We start from the raw sequence: 19,484 nt of genomic DNA on the forward strand, positions 1-19,484 counted from the left end.
CTTTATTATTTCTTTTAATTTTTTGGAAGTGTGCAGGAAGTGGAAGTTTCCACATACTTTATGGTTCCAAGGTGGTAAAAGAAAATATATTCCACAAGCTCTTTCAAAGAGTTACCCATGAGCCAACAAGCACAAACTATTACCCTATTAGAACAATACATTTACTGACTGCATTTCTAAAACCCTTGATTATTAAGGGCTAATCCCTGCCTCTAACTGGTTATGATCACATCAAATGTTGAGCACTTGATGTCACATGTCACAAGTTTAGTTTCAAGTGCAGCTAGTTCTATAGATTAGCACCCCCATTTCTTAGTAACATGCAACTTCTACTGTTTAACGAATGCTACATTAAAAGAAGAGTGAATTACGCAGTGCATTTTGGCCTTACATGTTGATGGATGCCACATTATTAATACCCTTGGCAGACTGGCCCAATTGTAATAAGAGAACACCATCTTGTTGAACTTTGTCAAAGAAGCAGAAGCTTCCAAAAACCAGATTTATTTCCTTAATAGGACTGTTAAAGTTGAATATGCCAACAGCAACAAATAAACATGACTGCAATTGAGAAATTTTTTTAAATCCATATATTTGTGCAACATAGAATCACTTACCAAATTTCTGCTCAAACAGAATTCATGAATGAGTACTGAATCCACATCTTAAACCCTGAGACAGATTAATGTACTGTCAGTATTAATCAGAGCTAGGAAATGTTGTATTACAAGTAACGGGTCACATAGTGGCCACATTTACATATTTGTTCCATTTTCTGCAGTGGGTGTAAATTGAGAGGGTGAGAAAATAAATAAGGGAGTCAGAAACAGGTAGAGAACACAAAATTTTTTAAAAACTAGTCAAGTAAATCAGCTCAAATTTGAGAGACTGTTTGACTCATCTACGGTAACAAAAGGATTTTGTTAACACCAATATGCTGCAATTGTTTTCTTCTAAAATTTGCTTTGTAATGAGGTTTATTCTATACAGCAAACTAAGTTAAAGGGTAGCAATAATACCAAGTTAAATGGACAAAGTTAATCAATACTCAGGGTACAAGTTAGTTGACCAGAATCAGAGAGCAGTTTTGCAAATCCCAAGATAATATGACTCCACAAAATCAAGACTTTATAAGTTAGCATTCCACATATGCTAAGCATCCCCTACAAACACCTAAAGCTACAAACATATCAGGCAATAATTTAGTACAAAAGACCCTACAGAACTTGAAAGCTGCAATACAGTAAAATAAGCCAACTTCACGCATACTCAGTTACAGCTGAGAAGTTGTTTAGCAGGTGAGATTGTGTAAACAATTAATGTTATTCAAGGTGGTGCACCTTTATCACTGAGAGCATGTCAAATTATTTTGGCACAATGGCATGCACTGGCCATCATTGGGATGTTAAATGCAGACAGTTGCACAGTTAGCTTTTATGCTATTACATTACAGTGGCACGTTATTACTTTGTAGTAAATAGCTGCAAAATATGTGGTGTGCCCAATTCATATGAATTCTTACCCCCAGCCTGCTGCTACTGAATAAAACACGAGGCTTTGTGAAGCTGCATCTACCTTGGGTCTCAACTGTAATCAACAGATCAAAAGATCTGTTAATGTTACCTGTAATTAAATGCTGACTTTCCTTTGGAAGCTATAGGTAATTATTCTGCCCAAGATAGAAAGATCACTGGCTCCTCTTACAGATACTACAAGTGCATCGCAGTATCTGATAATGATAGCACAAAGTAATAAATCAAACCTTTTGTTCCTAAATTTCAGGATTCTTAAATTCTTTACAAAAATGTTGTTGAAACAAGGTATATTTTACTGGATCATACTGCAGCTTTTATGACTAATAGACTCTCAACAAGTTGCATTAGATTTATTCAGCCCATTACAAATTAGGTTGAATCAGCTAAAAATGAGTCCACATTTTATTAAAACAGCACAGTCTTCAAATTTTGTAATTGGTACTGTAGTGAAGAGGACCAACATTAACAGAGGTTTGTTTATTTTAAATATTTGGGCAATAAGTTTCTGTATTTCAAAATACTTGTGTTTAAGAAATGCAGACATATCAAAAGCAGTTCTGAAGACAACATCAATGAAAACAACGAGGTTTCTTTCCTCAAGAAGGACTACACAAGTCAGGTTATGTTCCAGAACAGACAAAATCCAAAACCCATGGAATTCAGTATAGAAAACTAGCTTATAATTCTCAATGATATCAAATGTCTTTCTACGATCGGTTTTCCCCTGCATTTAATAAAGTGGTGTCCTTAGTCAAGAGGTCCCTGGAAAATAAGTCTAACATATCCTTGTTCCCCACTGAGTTGTGTGGAGCAGAAAGGACAAGCTGCATGGAAAGTGTGGGTGCCATGAGGAAGAGGGATTTGGGACCAGTAAGTGGTAGTCTTTTCTGAGCAAACATGTCCACAAGGGCTGAACGCATGAGTTGGAGGTCCTGCATCAACGTAAAATCCAGCCTCGCTCCCCAACCACAGTGGAACATATGGGCCTAGTGATCGGCACATCGGGCACTCCCTCTCTTTTCCATCTCTCTCATCCTTGTTTCCCCAGTTATGAAAGCCATGTACATGTCCACAGTTAAGATACACCCACGGTTGTTTCTCATCTACATCTTTCCTTTTCATACTGGGGAAGGCCAGTGTATTAAACCCAACCGGACACTGTGGCCTGGCTGCGTTGATCTCCTGACGAAGGGCTTCCAGATGTTTAACAGTCGGAGTGTGAGAGAGTCCCTCTGCAGTGCGCCAAAGTAGAGTTGCTCCACACAGATCAATTAAAGAACCATCCTGCAGGACATTGGTTTCATTCTCAACCTAGGAAATAAAAATAAAAGTGAATCGGAAACATGTATTGTGTGAAGAAGTAATTTGTCATCTCACATTCAGACAAAGATACTGTTTGTAAACTCAAAACAGCAAACAGCTAATGTTAAAGTTAGAATGCATCCAGGCTAATGAAAACATTCCGTATTAAGAAATCGCGGTTCCCCAGCCAGTTGTATGCTGGCAAATAAGAGGCAGAACCTGCTTGTGAATTATTCAAGTTTAAAATGCTACTACTTTATCCTTAATTAAGTCAAAGATTCAATGTTAAAAAGCATCACAATGCAAGATATCCTCCTTATTGTCTCAATATCTTTTTATATGCTTTTTCTGGGTAACTAACCATTCTCCCTCGCTGTTGCGCCGACCTAGTTTCTCTCAGGGTGAAAACATTGCCACAGACCGATATTTCTCTCCAGACTCCTGGCTTGGAATCTTCTGTAAAACCAAGTCTTGGATGCATAACAAGGACACCATTTGTGGTTAAACCATCCATCTGACCATCAGAAGTTTTCCATTTGGCAGCCTTCTCCTGAAAGAGGAGAAAACAAAAACGAGCCTCCAGTGGGCAAAAGCACTTCAAACCAAATACAATAAAGTCAACAGCTTACTTCGCATTTGACTTACTCCGAGGAAAATATTCTTAAATGAGTCAAAACCAGCTGCATATATCCTGGCAGTGTAGGGAAGATTCCTTTCACATATAATACGACAGGCAAATCGGGATATGGTGCTCTGAGCAGACTGAGTATCGGCATTACTCTGACTTCCCGGCACAGTATCCGTCACCACAAAATCAATTGGGCTCTCGGTTGAACGGCCAATCTAATAAAAGTCAACAAGAGACAAAACATTTTGTGAAATACAATTACCTCCATCACCAGTCCTTGTTATTATTTCACAAACTTGTTAGCATTAAGTATTGAACTGATGGAAGCCACTAGTTTATTCCGAGTAGTGCGGTTCAAACTTAGTTAAGTCATCAGTGTCCCTTACATGCTTGAGTGGAGGAATGATACTTGAGATTTGGGGAGGTACATACAAAACTAAGGTAAAGCACAAGGTCATACTGAAGATAGATTGATTTTCTTTTTTAAAAAACATTAAACAGAACAAAAACTTAAGCAAAAATATACAGCAAGACATAACTTGTGAAAACAAAAATGACAGGTTACATTGTGTGCAGAGTATCCTGCCGAAGGTTCCATCCATACGTTTTCAAATTATTCTCATTTTCTACTTTGTGATTAAAATGGTTATTCTTCCAAAGCAGAATAAACAACCGAAACAGAGCGCGGGCTCCAACCCACTTGCACCACGGAAGTGCAACACCAATCTGAATTGAATCTGAACTGCCGTTCCCAGATTTCCCGTCAAAATGAAGAACCTATTCAGAAAGTCCAACTGGGATCAGCCACCTCAAAGAACAAGTTTGAATTTAGGAAGCAATAGTTTGGTAAGCTTAGAAGTTCCTCATGATAATTTTGATACGATATTTGGCACTGCAAGGTCACTGCCATAGTCTATTCCAAAACAAAACTATGTCAAGACTATACTCAAGAAGGATTTGGAACCAAGATCCAGGACCCAGGCCATGATGGAATTGCGTGTTTGACAAACAATCCAGAACACTGGGTTTTGCATGGTTGAAATGGAGCACCACTCAACCAATGTTTCACTAGAAAGTATTTAAACACACAGAAGTCAGAAGAATCTTATTGTTGATGAGCATGCTCATCACCAGATGCAACAAGCATGATTTACTGTCTGCACAATAAATGTGAACTACTTTTAATTGAAGACCCATTTAAAGTTACATCTCAAAGGCCGATAACCAGTCTTCTGAATGTAACGTTTGAACCTATTTGGAATTTTTCTGGTGAACGAAAGCTCTTTGTACATGAAACTTTGTGATCAAGTCATTGTTTTGCAACACATGAACCTATTAGTTGCTTCGTAATCCAGCTTTTTAACGTTCTCGCGTTACAACTTACATGGAATCTTTCATTGAATTTGCTTTTTAAAAAGCCCAATGCTATATACTTCAACTACAATTACTTATAAACGTAGCCACATGAGAGAGTGTGGTACATTCCCATTTACCTTTTATCAACATCAAACTCGACCAAACCTCACTGGCATAATGCAACGGTGCACACAACAATTCAAATCCCCCTACACTCACAGGAACAGGGCAGTAAATTGTCAGTGAGCTGAAAATTTTACACCATTCATCAAATAAATAACTGACTGAACAACAGAATTAATAATTAAGATAGCCATTTTATAAAACACCATAGAAGTTGGACTGCTATATAGCTGAAATACCAGGACAGTTTTGCAAGATCAAGTGCTGCATATTTTTAAGCTGTGAAATACAATGTTGCTTTTTGATGCAGTAGGAGTAGAATTCTAGATGCAATCCTTTGAATTTAGGAAATTCAGTTTGATGACCAACCTCTGATTGGTTGGGCTGCAGCATTAAAAGTTTAAGTGCCCATACCAGCAGAGAGGGAGTCATTTCAGGATTGTTTGTGGAAAAGTGGAGCATGATTATTGGCACACTTTGTAGTTAAGTTGTAATACATTATCCTCTTTACCTCCCTATAGCACTGAAAGCAAACGCTGACTGACTGTACATTTCAGACCAAAATATAAATCAAATCAAATTTATTGCAAGATAAATTCACATAAAAGTGAAAAAAATGGTTGAACAGCAAGTTCAACAAGATACACTCGTCTTCACAACATTCAATGTCTTTGATCAAAAGTAGGTCTTTTACAATCAGACGAGCTCATTTCACAAACAACTTAAAACTTCTCGGTAATCAATACTTTCATTCTCATCACCTGGACGCACGGCAGAGAAAATACCACCATTACTACAATATGATGAGCTACTTATTACATCTGGTATCCTTATAAATGCCAGAGATCAGCTCATTCTGTGCCATGAAGATGCATTACCTTGAATCTAAATTATGTACTGCCTTTTAAGATCCTATTTTTAAAACATTAAAAGTATTGCAGCCTAGTTGATTCAAATGAAAATACATTAAAGATAACCACTTATGGGATTTTAAGTAGGCCAAAGTCACATTCAAATAACTGTACTGTTTCACTTGTATAAGAACATTAATGCTTAATAAAACAGAACACAAGTTACCTGGAACATATCTGTATTGTTGTCATGTGTATATTCTACCACCACTGTCTGAGCACGTGACAGTGTATATGAAATACTGTGTTGGTCCTTGTTATTTATCGCCTATTAAAAAATTAAAGAAAGAGTACATTAAACAAAAGGAAAATGATTCAAGGAAGACATTCCCAGCAAATATAACCATTTTCATGCAACCTTTAAAGATACCTCAGATTTTTAAGCTTTCACAATACCTAACCATTCCAGTTAGACTGGGATGATCCTATCCCACAGATTTACAACAAACGCACATCCACTAGGTTCACTGGAGAAATGGAAACAGGACTGCAATTTTACCAGCCACTACCTTCAGTCCATCAGCAACTGCCAAACAATACATTAACCATCAATCTCTTTCTTAGTAATTGTGCTCATTTCGTTCATAAACTCTAAAATGTTAACAATGGTTTTCATCTCATTTGGGGGACTGTGTGGAGAAACTGGAAGCACAGACACGTTGGTGCCCTGATGATTGGATTCCATTTGCTCCCAATTATTTTAATGGTGTGAAAGTCCTGTACCTTTCAATGAAGAGCCAGAGTTTTCAACACAACTGAGATGCATCGTGAGCAACTCCTTCCTTGCCCAAGCATAGGCTTCAGGCATTGCTATGGCACATAGAATGCTAACACTGAGAAAATAAGTGCTTTAAGTGCATCTGCTTATTAATTAACAATTTAATCATGGGAGGGCATCACAGCCAATCTTGAATTTGACCCTCTGACATCCTCTCATACAGTTGAGAGAGGGTAACTGGACTATTTCTCCTCTGCAGCCCAAGATTCACCACACATCCTTAGATAGCACCTTCCAAATGCTCAGCCACTTCCATCTAGAAGGACAAGCGCAGCAGATACATGGGAACACCACTGCCTGCAACTTCCCTTCCCAAGCCACTCACCATCCTGACTTGGAAACATATTGCCATTCCTTCAGTGACACTGGGTCAAAATCCTAGAATTCCCACCCTAAGGGCATCACGGGTCAACCCACAGCTGGTGGATTGCAGCAGTTCAAAAATCATCTCACCACCTCCTCTAAGGCAAATAGGGATGGGTAATAAATGCTGGCCAGCCAGAGACACCCACGTCCCACAAATGAATAAATAAAAGAATAATGAAGCCTGATCTTTGAACTCCATAATCTAGGCACAAACCAGGAATGTTACAGATCCGTAATATGAATTTGCACAAAAGATTTTAACATGTACTTCCTGAACCAATGGGGCATCTCTTCTATCGCTAGTCTCATAGGAAAAGGGGTGAAAGTTAATTTATAGCACCATTTCAACCACTCTCCTCCACACCCCATGCCCGCAAAACAAACTGATGTAGGAAAAGCTTTAAGATTTCAGCAGTATCTATAAAAAGCACATCACTCTTCTCTTATGAAATCCACCCACATTTAATTTATGTGGCATCAGAGTGAGGGCCATACATATCTTTAGGTTTTCAAGTCAGCATCATTAATTAAACTTGAAAAGAATTTCTCTGATCACTGACCTGTTACAAGTGACAGATGTTACCCTATAAACTTGCATTCAAATCAAATTTAAAAACAAACAAAAAAAAAGTCAAGCTTACAACACATTTTCTTACCTAATGTGCGTATTGGGAAACAAGGTTTCTCAGAGATATCCACCCAGGGAGAGCTGACTCCAAACAATAGCTCCACAATCCACTCAATTTCTAGACATGAACTTTGTGACATTTGGATCTTTCTACATTAAATTTATTATTTTTGACCTCAATCTCTTTTTACTGGCCCTAGTGTTTTTTTTTTTAACTCCAATAGAAAGTGTGTGCACAAGACAGACTTGGTTCTAGGTCCGAAAATTGTTATCAAATTTCTACCATTGAAAATGGTGCACGAGTTCTTCAAATACAGCATTGGAATTAATATGAAATAAGACTCCAGTTGTGCAGAAATTATTCTTTCCATAATGCATTAATAACTTAAACAGTGGCATAAAGTTTCATCTTGTGTTCTAAGGCCACTGATTTCTTTACTACAAGTTGGAAACATCTGTCCAGTGAATCTCCTGCATCCCCAGTTTTTTCCTCCCTAAAGCAAAAACCAAATACAATACAAAGAAATAAGACCCACTAAGAGTGAGTGGTTTTATTCTAGCTCACTATGCCTTTGTAGTGCATGCAGCCTAAAAAGGTTCAGGATAAACAATGTTCCAGTGTATTAATCACTAGAAACTTTGTTTGAAGAAGTACCTTCTCTGCTTGGGGAGTACAGGTAACATGCACTGTACTTGGTTTCACACCATTTGGCTTTGGTCTTTTAAATAAAGCAAATCTGCTTTTTCTTCGTCCTCGGTCTCCATTTGGGAGCGATCCATTGTACCTTACAAGACAGAAGGAGAAATCTTACACTTGAAAATACTGCAATTAAATATTTACAATTCAAGCTAAACCCCAAACTCTGGTTACTGTAAATAATTAAACTCTCTCCTGTTTTCACAGCAAGTTTCATTAGATATATTAACTCTACAAGTACCAAACTTTCACATACATGACTTTTTGGTTCACATTTAAACCATTCCAGGTAATATCAGCAATATATTGCATGGGCCCAACTGAAAAGTGCATCTTTTATCATGACTGGCCAAATTATTTAACTCAAAATACTTTCAAGGCATGTTACATCTGGAACAAGGTGGAACAATGGTCAGAAGTCAAAATCAATCCACATCCCCAACGTGTCCCAAGTAATAGAACTCATCATCTCCATCCTAACATCTGCATGAGCCACATACGAACATCAGGCATTTAACTTATTCTATAAACTACAATCTTAATTATATAAATAAAAGTAATGGCACTGCAAAAATACAGAAGTGACTCAGTTAGTTATTGATCAAACATCAATGTTAATAGGTGGCAAGAAGTGAAGTTGCCTGTATCAAGTCTTCATTTCATAGGAGAACTACCCCACGTCTCTCAAATCAATAAACATAAATGGGAATCCACTGAGTGACAAGTTCACATTCCCAAAAAGCACAAGGAAAATGGAAAGAGACAAGTTGGAAAAACTATTATACTTTTTAGTTACATGTTGAAACTGTAGATTTTTGTTAGTACTATTTAAGTTAATACACTGATTTCTCAACCATTGGCCTTATTTTCTGGACTAGTGGACCATGAGTTTGCCTGAACTTAGGCTTTTGAGGAAATCCAGATTCAGTTCCAGCTTTTTGGCGCAGTCTTGATTTGTTGTTAATGTTTCATAATGTTTAATTAGGTTGTGTGATCAATTAGGAGCACTTCACTATTTTAGACGATTGAGGCAGGTAAGAGCATCTGTGGAGTGAGAGTGGGGTTGCGTGTGCATCTGAATATTTTCACAGAATGCCAGAATTGATAGTGCATAAGGAGACCACTTGGCCATTGTACCTGCACAAGTTCTGTGACCACTTCCAAACTTGCACGTTTCCCACGCCCTGCACGCTCCAATCCAAAAATTCATCTGGTACCATCTTGAATTCCTCAATCGAATCTGCTTCCAACTTATTTCCAAGCATGACGTCCTATACTCTCAACTGCTGACTGTGTGAAAATGTTCTTTTTCTTGCATCACCCTTGCTGTATTTGAACATCACTTTCTCATTCTTTTTCCTTTTTATAATAGGAGCAGCTTCTCCTTATCTACTTTATCCAACCCACTTCTGATTTGAAGCTGTATCAAATCTCCCCTCTGTCTTCTCTTCAAGGAGCATAGTCACAACTTCTCCAGTCTGTCCTCATGACTGAAGTTTCTCATCCCTGGAACCATTCTTGTAAATTGCTTCGGTACTCTTTCCGATCGCCCTATTATAGGAAAGATGTGGATGCTTTGGAGAGGGTTCAGAGGAGGTTTACCAGGATGCTGCCTGGACTGGAGGGCTTATCTTATGAAGAGAGGTTGACTGAGCTCGGTCTCTTTTCATTGGAGAAAAGGAGGAGGAGAGGGGACCTAATTGAGGTATACAAGATAATGAGAGGCAGAGATAGAGTTGATAGCCAGAGACTATTTCCCAGGGCAGAAATGGCTAGCACGAGGGGTCATAGTTTTAAGCTGGTTGGTGGAAAGTATAGAGGGGATGTCAGAGGCAGGTTCTTTACGCAGAGAGTTGTGAGAGCATGGAATGCGTTGCCAGCAGCAGTTGTGGAAGCAAGGTCATTGGGATCATTTAAGAGACTGCTGGACATGCATATGGTCACAGAAATTTGAGGATGCATACATGAGGATCAATGGTCGGCACAACATCGTGGGCTGAAGGGCCTGTTCTGTGCTGTACTGTTCTATGTTCTATGTCACCATTTTCCAGACAAGAGTGAAACCAAGACATTGATTATCTACAAATCACACTCAAGCTACAAGTGCTACCATAGCAAGGGATCTTCACCAGTCATTAGTTACAACAATGTTTCAAACCACAGGAAAGCTCTGCCCTGCTGTGCTCTGTTATCAGGATACTACATTGACAGGATGCAAAGATGGGCTGAGAGGTGGCAGATGGAGTTCAACCTGGATAAATGCGAGGTGATGCATTTTGGAAGGTCGAATTTGAAAGCTGAGTACAGGATTAAGGATAGGATTCTTGGCAGCGTGGCGGAACAGAGGGATCTTGGTGTGCAGATACATAGATCCCTTAAAATGGCCACCCAAGTGGACAGGGTTGTTAAGAAAGCATATGGTGTTTTGGCTTTCATTAACATGGGGATTGAGTTTAAGAGTCGTGAGATCTTGTTGCAGCTCTATAAAACTTTGGTTAGACCGCACTTGGAATACTGCGTCCAGTTCTGGGCGCCCTATTATAGGAAAGATGTGGATGCTTTGGAGAGGGTTCAGAGGAGGTTTACCAGGATGCTGCCTGGACTGGAGGGCTTATCTTATGAAGAGAGGTTGACTGAGCTCGGTCTCTTTTCATTGGAGAAAAGGAGGAGGAGAGGGGACCTAATTGATGTATACAAGATAATGAGAGGCATAGATAGAGTTGATAGCCAGAGGCTATTTCCCAGGGCAGAAATGGCTAGCACGAGGGGTCATAGTTTTAAGCTGGTTGGTGGAAAGTATAGAGGGGATGTCAGAGGCAGTTTCTTTACGCAGAGAGTTGTGAGAGCATGGAATGCGTTGCCAGCAGCAGTTGTGGAAGCAAGGTCATTGGGGTCATTTAAGAGACTGCTGGACATGTATATGGTCACAGAAATTTGAGGGTGCATACATGAGGATCAATGGTCGGCACAACATTGTGGGCTGAAGGGCCTGTTCTGTGCTGTACTGTTCTATGTTCTATGTTCTATGTTCTATGTTCTATAAGGAACAGTAAGAGATGGCAACCACGAAAACAAAATAGTTATGAAGGAGAAATGGAAGAGGGTAAAGCGCTAACTTGCAAAATGCTTTGCACCTCTTTCCATTTCAGGGCCTCCTTAAAACCTACTTCTTCAAGCTTATGATTGCCAAAATTGAAGACGAGCAAAGGAAAGGAGGAAGAGGAAGAAGAGCAAGCTAAAATGAGAGTAAGAGGCACAGCATCATCCCAGCTGTCAGAAGTGAAACCTTATCCTATTTAGTCTGTTATTAAACAAAATTACTCTGATCAAATCGTGCATAATTTTGAAGAGATCAACAAACCAGTGCCAAATCTGAAATATCATGTGGATAAACATGAGACATTATAATCATCTCCAGCAAAAAATTGTGCCATATTGTACCAAGGAACTATTAAAAAGTGTAAGGGAATTCTAAAACAGAACAAACAAAGGCAAACGAAGAAAGAACTGAGGATGCTTCAGGTTTGAAACAAAAACAGAAATTGCTGAAAAAACACAGCAGGTCTGGCAGCATCTGTGGAGAGAAATCAGAGTTAATGTTTTGGGTCCAGTGACCCTTCTTCAAATTTCAAGGCTTTATATCTTAATGCAGAAAGCATTCGTATAAGGTAGACAAACTGATAGCACAAATCAAGGAAAATGTATATAATCTCAATCATTATGGAAATATTGTTACCAAGACATCAAAACTGGAAACTTAAAGTGCAGGGATATTTGACCTTTCAGAGAAAGGGGAGTACAGAAACTGATAGTGGGGTAGAACTGTCAAGAGTTGAAATGAGGACAGGTAAGACAGGCAACCTCAGCTCACATGTTGTAAAGTCAATTTGGATGGTGGAGGTAGAAAACAACAAGGGAAAAATGACATTGGTAGGAGTAGCATACAGACCCCAAATAAAGTCAACATCCTTCTCACCAAGGCATTCATTATGGAAGCAGATATGATCAACATAAAAAGTAAGAGAATTGGCTGCGTACTGATGCTGCTCAATATGCCCTCCTTTTTCCATGGCAACATATGGGGAAGGTCAACCTAGGATAAGGCAAGATCCGGACTTTTGATATTCATAGTAAAGTCCAACGGGGTTGTGTTCTGGCATTGAAACTCTGACATATTCTCCTCTTTGTTGCTGTGACAGATCTTAGGTCATTTGTAGATGGTGCCCACTTGTAACCAAAACTGAAAGAAAGCTGTTCAGCCATGCTCATCCGAGATCCAAATCAAAGGTGTGTCTTGTTGTCAAAGATCTGCTCGGCAATGATGAGCAGTATGAACATTTGATACAGAAGAGCAAATGTACCAACTGTCCCTGTCCTAGAAAGAGTATGGTTTGACCCACCAACATCAGGATCCAGGGTGCTTCTATCAGCATTGGTACTGTGGTGTTGAAGATTACTGAGAACTTCACACATGTCTGCTCCAAAATCACTAACAATGTCACTTGATGCTAAAAATCAAAACAGGACAATTTTTGCAGTGTGGAAGATGTCCAAGTTGTGGAACAACAATAACAATCCGACTGAGAAGACAGAAGTCCAGCAAATTAGCATGCTCAGTCCACTCTTCTACAGTGCTGACAGCTGGCAATAGGCAAAAGACAAGACTGAATAGCTTTCACATTCACTGCATTGGTTTAACAGCAAGTTTATGTTGCCGGAGTTTGTACACTTCAGGATCTCGAGTTGTTGCCCTTGTCCTGCTAAGAGATATTGACGGTGCATTTGAGACAGTGAAGGTATCAGCTATATCATCAGCATCTCTTAGCAGGACAAGGTCAACAATTCGAGATCCTGAAGTGGACTAATTCCATCAACATAAACTCGTTAAACCAACAAATAGACACATTCATTGGATAACATCCTAGGTATAAAACCAAAGACCTCATATAATGGAAGGCTACCAAAGAATTACCACCTATTAATCTTACTCTCTTCATCACTTGTACCAAGTTTAATGATTTAACCCCAGGACAGAGACAAAGAGAAGGACAAGCACAAGCACCTGCATTACCTTTAAAGGGAAACCTTTTAAAGGGCTTCAATGTGATAATTTCAATTAGACTATCCTTTTGGTAACTTCATAAACAAAGTAGCTTCACAGATTTTTTTTTAAAATATGCTGCTTCTCTTTAGATTTAATAGCAAGGAAATTGCAGAATTTGGCAGTAATTTCTCACTGGCAAAGAGATCCAAAATGATCCCAATCTAAACCACTTGCTCCTCAACTTAAACACGTCCCGTCTGAGCTTAAACACATCTACAATGGAAAAGGATCTTCTCTGTCTATACATCTCGATTTTGTATACCACAATCAGATTCCCCCCTTCAGCCTCAGGGTATGGGACCAAGTGCAGGTCAATGGGATGAGTGTAGTTGGTTTGTTGGTTGGCATAAACATGGTAGGCCAGAGGCCTACTTCTAAGCTGTATGACAACAAGAATATTTCAGAACTTTGGGAAATCTATCCAGATTGAAATTACCAGTAAAAGAGGAATGCAACTTTAGAAAAAGAATAACCTGTAAACATATGGAGTTTCTCCAAAGCCAAAATGAGATCAAATCATCTCAACCAACAACTTCCATTTGTAATACTTAAAAGTACTCTATGCATTATAGACATTCAATTTTAATAAAAAAGCTGACAGGTCAAAGGAGCAGATGTCGTGGCTACTAAGAGATGAAAAGCTTGGGCAATTTTAAAGGACGACTACTAAAGGAGTATTTTATTAATAAGAGGTTGTTTAAATGTATACCAAAAGTGTGTTTTGGGACAAAACGTTTAATAATCAATAATTCCTTTTATCTCTTCATTAGAGAGACTTGCAAACGCTTACCCTAACACAATGATTTCTCCATATTTAATGGGTGCTTTGGTAGATGAAGAAAGATTTTCTTGATCAGGAGAAAACATGAGCTGGGCGAGGTAGTTGAGCACACTTTGGACTTTCCTTCAGAGTTTGGAATCTTGACACTGATTTTTCATTATTTGTTTTCAAAGCTTCTGTAAATAAATAAAACAGAATTTACTACAATTCAGATGGAGAGTTTTATAAAAAAAATTTATATCATGTAACAAAGGTTTCAACAAACAAACATTCACAGATACATAGGGTGCAGAATGATGAGTCAATGATAATAAAATCACTGGTATGAACATATAGGACCCCTTAAAATGCTGGGCAAATTCACAACGAAATCAATTAGTAGAAATGTTCATGCAGTAGTAAGGCGGTTCCCTATTGAATTGTACATGCCTTTAACAACAGCAAAGGGAAAATGAGAAACATCTGACCTCTTTGCCTTCAATCATTTCTCTTAGATTAAAAATTATAGAATATAAATTTAACTTTTAACTCAGCAGTTAAGTGGATAATACAGAGCTGGATTCACTTTTATTTCAGATTGCTTTTCTAGTGCTATTATAACATGCATATGACTAAGCAACCTATTTAAATTTCATCTTGCCTACATAGACATCATCCATTATTCACTATTTGCCTCGTCTTGAAAATTGAGGAACACATTGTTACAGGAAGGATGATAAATTGTAATTCTGAAGTGCAGCTTCCTTATAGTATGCATTCAGTAAGCCAAAAAAAAACCCCAGAGCAGTAAACAGTACATTTTTACATGAACATCGTAACAATTAGATCATGAAAATGCCCACACATTTATAGTAAACTTTCTCAGACATAAATTCCATTTATGTTAGTGTACTCCCAGCATATCTCCAAATACAAAACATGCAGGAGAAAATTAAGGGAGTGCACTTGTGCTCTCCAGTTAAATATGCAGTTAGCAAAACACTTAAAATGTTCAAAACTGGCACCCATTCTTTTGCCAGAGGTTTTTTTTTCAAAACCTCTCTTTCATTCTTCCTCTGCTCTCACCATGATATCTTTTATTGCTTTATAAAATTGTACAATCTAAAAAAATTTCATATTGGTCCTGTTAAAAATGTTACCTAAAATTTTCTACCAACCTATTTTCAATAAACCTCTTTCTCACTAATCCAGAATTTGGTACCGATTAAATTTAGAACACATGTATGCAGTCTAGGAACTGTTGAAATAGTTTTCATATTTCCACATTAACGATGCCATAATTTTTCAGTTTCAGAGACTGAACTTTTTTTTTCTAATCCCAAGAGATCATCAATTACCACAAGAGCCTGGGAGCTTTAACAGACAATACTGCCTTGCTCCACATCCAATTTATAACAAGTTAGAGTTAACATGGAGTTTCAGCTTCCAGGTTGGAAAACTACACTGAAATTTAGTAAGTGCCACTGAATAGAAAACAAGTCCATACCTAACATAGTACAAGGTTTATACGCAGCAGCAAAATTGCCATTAGACATACTGGCATCAAAAAGGCAACAAACTTGACATAGAAAGGCACTAATACAACTAATACGTAAAATATTTTAAATTTAGTCACCTCAACTTGCTTCAACTGCTCACCAATTACAGTAACCTGCACCAACACAATGCAAACTAAGTTCTCCATATTCATCCCATGGGTTCAAGCTATGCCTGCCTCTTTGTAGGTTACGTGGAACAAACCCTCTTCTGTACCTACACTGGTCCTGAACCCCACCTCTTCCTCCGTTACATTGATGACTGTATCGGCGTTGTCTCGTGCTCCCATGAGGAGCTCGAACAGTTCATCCATTTCACCCACACCTTCCACCCCGACCTCAAGTTCACCTGGACCATCTCTGATACCGTTCTCCCCTTCCTGGACACTTCCGTTTCCATCTCTGGCAACCACCTAGCAACCGGTAGCCATTTCAAGCCCACGGACTCCCACAGCTACCAAGAATACACCTCCTCTCACCCACTTTCCTGCAAAAATGCCATCCCCTATTGCCAATTCCTTCGCTTCTGCTGCATCTGCTCCCAGGATGAGGCATTCCACTCCCGTACATCTCAGATGCCCTCATTCTTCGAAGACCACAACATCCCACCCTCAGTGGTCGAGAACACCCTCAACCGTGTCACCTATATTTCCCGCAACTCATCCCTCACAACCCCTCCCTGCAATAACAACCAAAACAGAATCCCCCTTGTCCTCACATACCACCCCACCAACCTCTGGATCCAATGCATCATCCTCCGACACTTTCACCATCTGCAATCTGACCCCAAAGACATTTTTCTCTCCCCACCTTATCTGCTTTCCAGAGTGACCACTCTCTCCGTGGCTCCCTTGTCCACTCCACACGCCCCTCTAGCCCCAGCACACCCTGCACTTTTCCCTGCAACCGCAGGAAGTGCTACACTTGCCCCCATACCTCCTCCCTCACTCCCATCCCAGGCCTCAAGATGACTTTCCACATTCAGATGTTCACCTGCTAACGTGGTATACTACATCTGCTGTTCTCACCGTAGCTGCCTCTACAGCAGGGAAACCAAGCAGAGGCTTGTGGGCCGCTTTACAGAACACCTACACTCTGTTCTCACTAAACAACTGCACCTCCCAGTTGCAAAACATTTCAACTTCCCCTCCCATTCCTCAGATGATATGTCCATCCTGTACCTCCTGCAGTGCCACAATGATGCCATCTGAAGGTTGCAGGAACAGCAATTCATATTCCGCTTTAGGAACCCTGCAGCCCAATGGTATCAATGTGGACTTCACAAGCTTCAATATCTCCTCTCCACCTACCGCATCCCAAAACCAGCCCAGCTCATTCCCACCTCCCTAACCTGTCCTTCCTCCCATCTATCCCCTCCTCCCAACTCAAGCCCCACCCCATCTCCGACCTACTAACCTCATTCCACCCCCTTGACCTGTCCGTCCTCCCTACCTCCCCACCTACACTCACCTTTACTGGCTCCATCCCCGCCTCTTTGACCTGTCTGTCTGCTCTCCACCTATCTTCTCCTCTATCCATCTTCTATCTGCCTCCCCCTCTCCCTATTTACTTCAGAACCTCCTTCCCCTGCCCCATTTCTGAAGGTGGTCTAGGCCCGAAATGTCAGCCTTTCTGCTCCTCTGTTCTTATTAAATATACACTGCAGGGTCTTTATTTTAGCCATTTGTTTGGCCAGAAAGTGTCATATTACAATTTATCAGTCAGAAAAACCTATCCACCAAGAGCTAAGCAATTTGCCCTATCATTCACTTAAATTTTCAACACATTTCCATTTTTTAAAGGTATTATGGATTCTGTTTCTACCACTATTACTGATAGGACATTAGACCTCATAACCACCCATATTATATAAAATGAAATTTAACCCCTCTAGTCAGCCTTCTGCTGATCTTCTAATAGTCAACTTGACTCGATAATATTCTTGTCTTTGAGTAGCAAAGAGCTGGGTCACACCACAATGCAGAGTTTCGGGTATATAATCTATATTTGCTCTTGGTAAGTGCCACGTTGCAGCATCTTTTAATTGATGTTAAACCTGTCTGATCATGTGGATTTAAACAAACCCCTTTATTTGAAGGCCATTTACTGAACAACATTCATTTCTCAACCATTACAGCCATCAAATTACCAGCTCATTTATGTCAATCTCAAAGAATATACTGCATGTTTAATTGCTGTGCATGACAGTTTACAAAGGATGCACTTCAATAGGAATTCATTTGCTGTGAAATGCTTTGTGAGGTCTTGACAACACAACAGAAGCTATATAAATGCAAGCTTCACTGGTTGCATTACTATTCAGCCACCACTCCTACTTATACAAGCAGTGACGGTCAGGTGCTATTTCACTTTGTTTTACCAATTTTGCCATGTCTATGTTATTATTTTATCTCAATCCCTCACTTTCTCCTTTTGTACCCTTTTAGAGATCCATTATTATTCATCTGAACTTTGAAAACCAAGGCAAAATATTAATTAAACATTTCCAATTGGTTCTACCCTCGAATTATTCTTTTACCATTCCCGTTTAGATTACTTGCCAGTCTTCTGCATATACATATGTAGTCATAGAAAGTCATACAGAATTGAAACAGATTCTTCAGTCCAAACTCATCCATGCTGATCAGAAATCCCAATCTGACCTAGTCTCTTTTGCCAGCATTTGGCCCGTGTCCCTCTAAACTCTTCCTATTCATGTACCTATCTTGATGCTTTTTAAATGCTGTAATTGTACCTGCCTCCACCACTTCCTCTGGCAGCTCGTTCCATACACGTACCACACTTTCTGCTTGAAAAAGATACCCCTCAGGTCTTTCTTAAATCTTTCCCCTCTCATCTTAAACCTATGCCCTCTAGTTTTGATATAGTAAGAACTGTCGATGCTGGAGTCAGAGGTGGCACAGAGTGGAGCTGGAGGAACACTGCAGGCCAGGCAGCAGAGGAGCAGGAAAACTGACGTTTCAGGTCGGGACCGTTCTTCAGAAATGGGAAAGGATCCCAACGCAAAATGTCAGCTTTTCTGCTCCTCTGATACTGCCTGGCCTGCTGTGCTCCTCCAGCTCCTGTAGTTTTGAACTCTCCCACTACTGGGAAAAAGACTTTGTCTATTTACCCTATTCACGCCCCTCATGATTTTATAAACCTCTAAGGTCATTCTGCAGCCTCCAATGCTATAGTGAAAATTCAGCTTTTCCCCATAACTCAAAGCCTCCAATTCTGGCAACATCCTTGTAAATCTTCTCAACCTGTGAATTACCAGTCTATTTTTGTTTGTTTCTCTCCAGTGTTCAATTCAATAATGACTTATACCACTTGTCTTAGGTCACTCCTGGACCACACTTTAATTTCTCAACTTCGGCCAATGATCAACAATTTGTGCTGAATTTTAAATTCCAGTGAGATTGTCCAGTCTGTACCCAAATAATCACACAATTAGAAAATAATTAATACACAGTCCTGTTGAACAATTTTCTTCTCAGTTTACCTGAGCCAGCTCCCTTTTTGACTTATCAGAGCTCGAGACTTGCACAATTCAACTCTGCTACTGAGTGCAAATCACATTCTATTCCACTTAGAATTCAGCTTGCAAGTGTTTCTTTTAAATAAATGCTGACAATATGTTTAAAGCATCAAAAGACCTGAATATCACAAACAGAGCTTCAAGCTCACTAACTTCGCAAATGAAGGTAGCTGTCTCATTAAATTTCACCAGCTCCTTG

At 39.4% G+C, this 19,484-nt stretch overlaps 1 protein-coding gene across 3 annotated transcripts in view; it reads right to left on the reverse strand.

The window, feature by feature from the left end:
* Nucleotides 1-459: 459 nt before the first annotated feature.
* LOC125455089 (E3 ubiquitin-protein ligase pellino homolog 1) overlaps nt 460-19,484 on the reverse strand; it is a 37,880-nt gene continuing 18,855 nt past the window's right edge. For 2 of the 3 annotated variants that reach the window (XM_048536636.2, XM_048536637.2), the window contains exons 2-7: nt 14,219-14,385; nt 8,283-8,412; nt 6,022-6,123; nt 3,483-3,680; nt 3,199-3,387; nt 460-2,846 (exon numbers count right to left, since the gene is read on the reverse strand). In XM_048536636.2, coding sequence (XP_048392593.1) covers nt 2,283-2,846; nt 3,199-3,387; nt 3,483-3,680; nt 6,022-6,123; nt 8,283-8,412; nt 14,219-14,295 — 1,260 coding nt within the window. In that variant the 5' untranslated portion in view covers nt 14,296-14,385 and the 3' untranslated portion in view covers nt 460-2,282. The remainder of the gene's footprint in view (nt 2,847-3,198; nt 3,388-3,482; nt 3,681-6,021; nt 6,124-8,282; nt 8,413-14,218; nt 14,386-19,484) is intronic. The other variant, XM_048536638.2, reaches the window with a different exon arrangement.

Source organism: Stegostoma tigrinum, chromosome 9, assembly GCF_030684315.1.
Source record: "Stegostoma tigrinum isolate sSteTig4 chromosome 9, sSteTig4.hap1, whole genome shotgun sequence".
Taxonomy (NCBI): domain Eukaryota; kingdom Metazoa; phylum Chordata; class Chondrichthyes; order Orectolobiformes; family Stegostomatidae; genus Stegostoma; species Stegostoma tigrinum.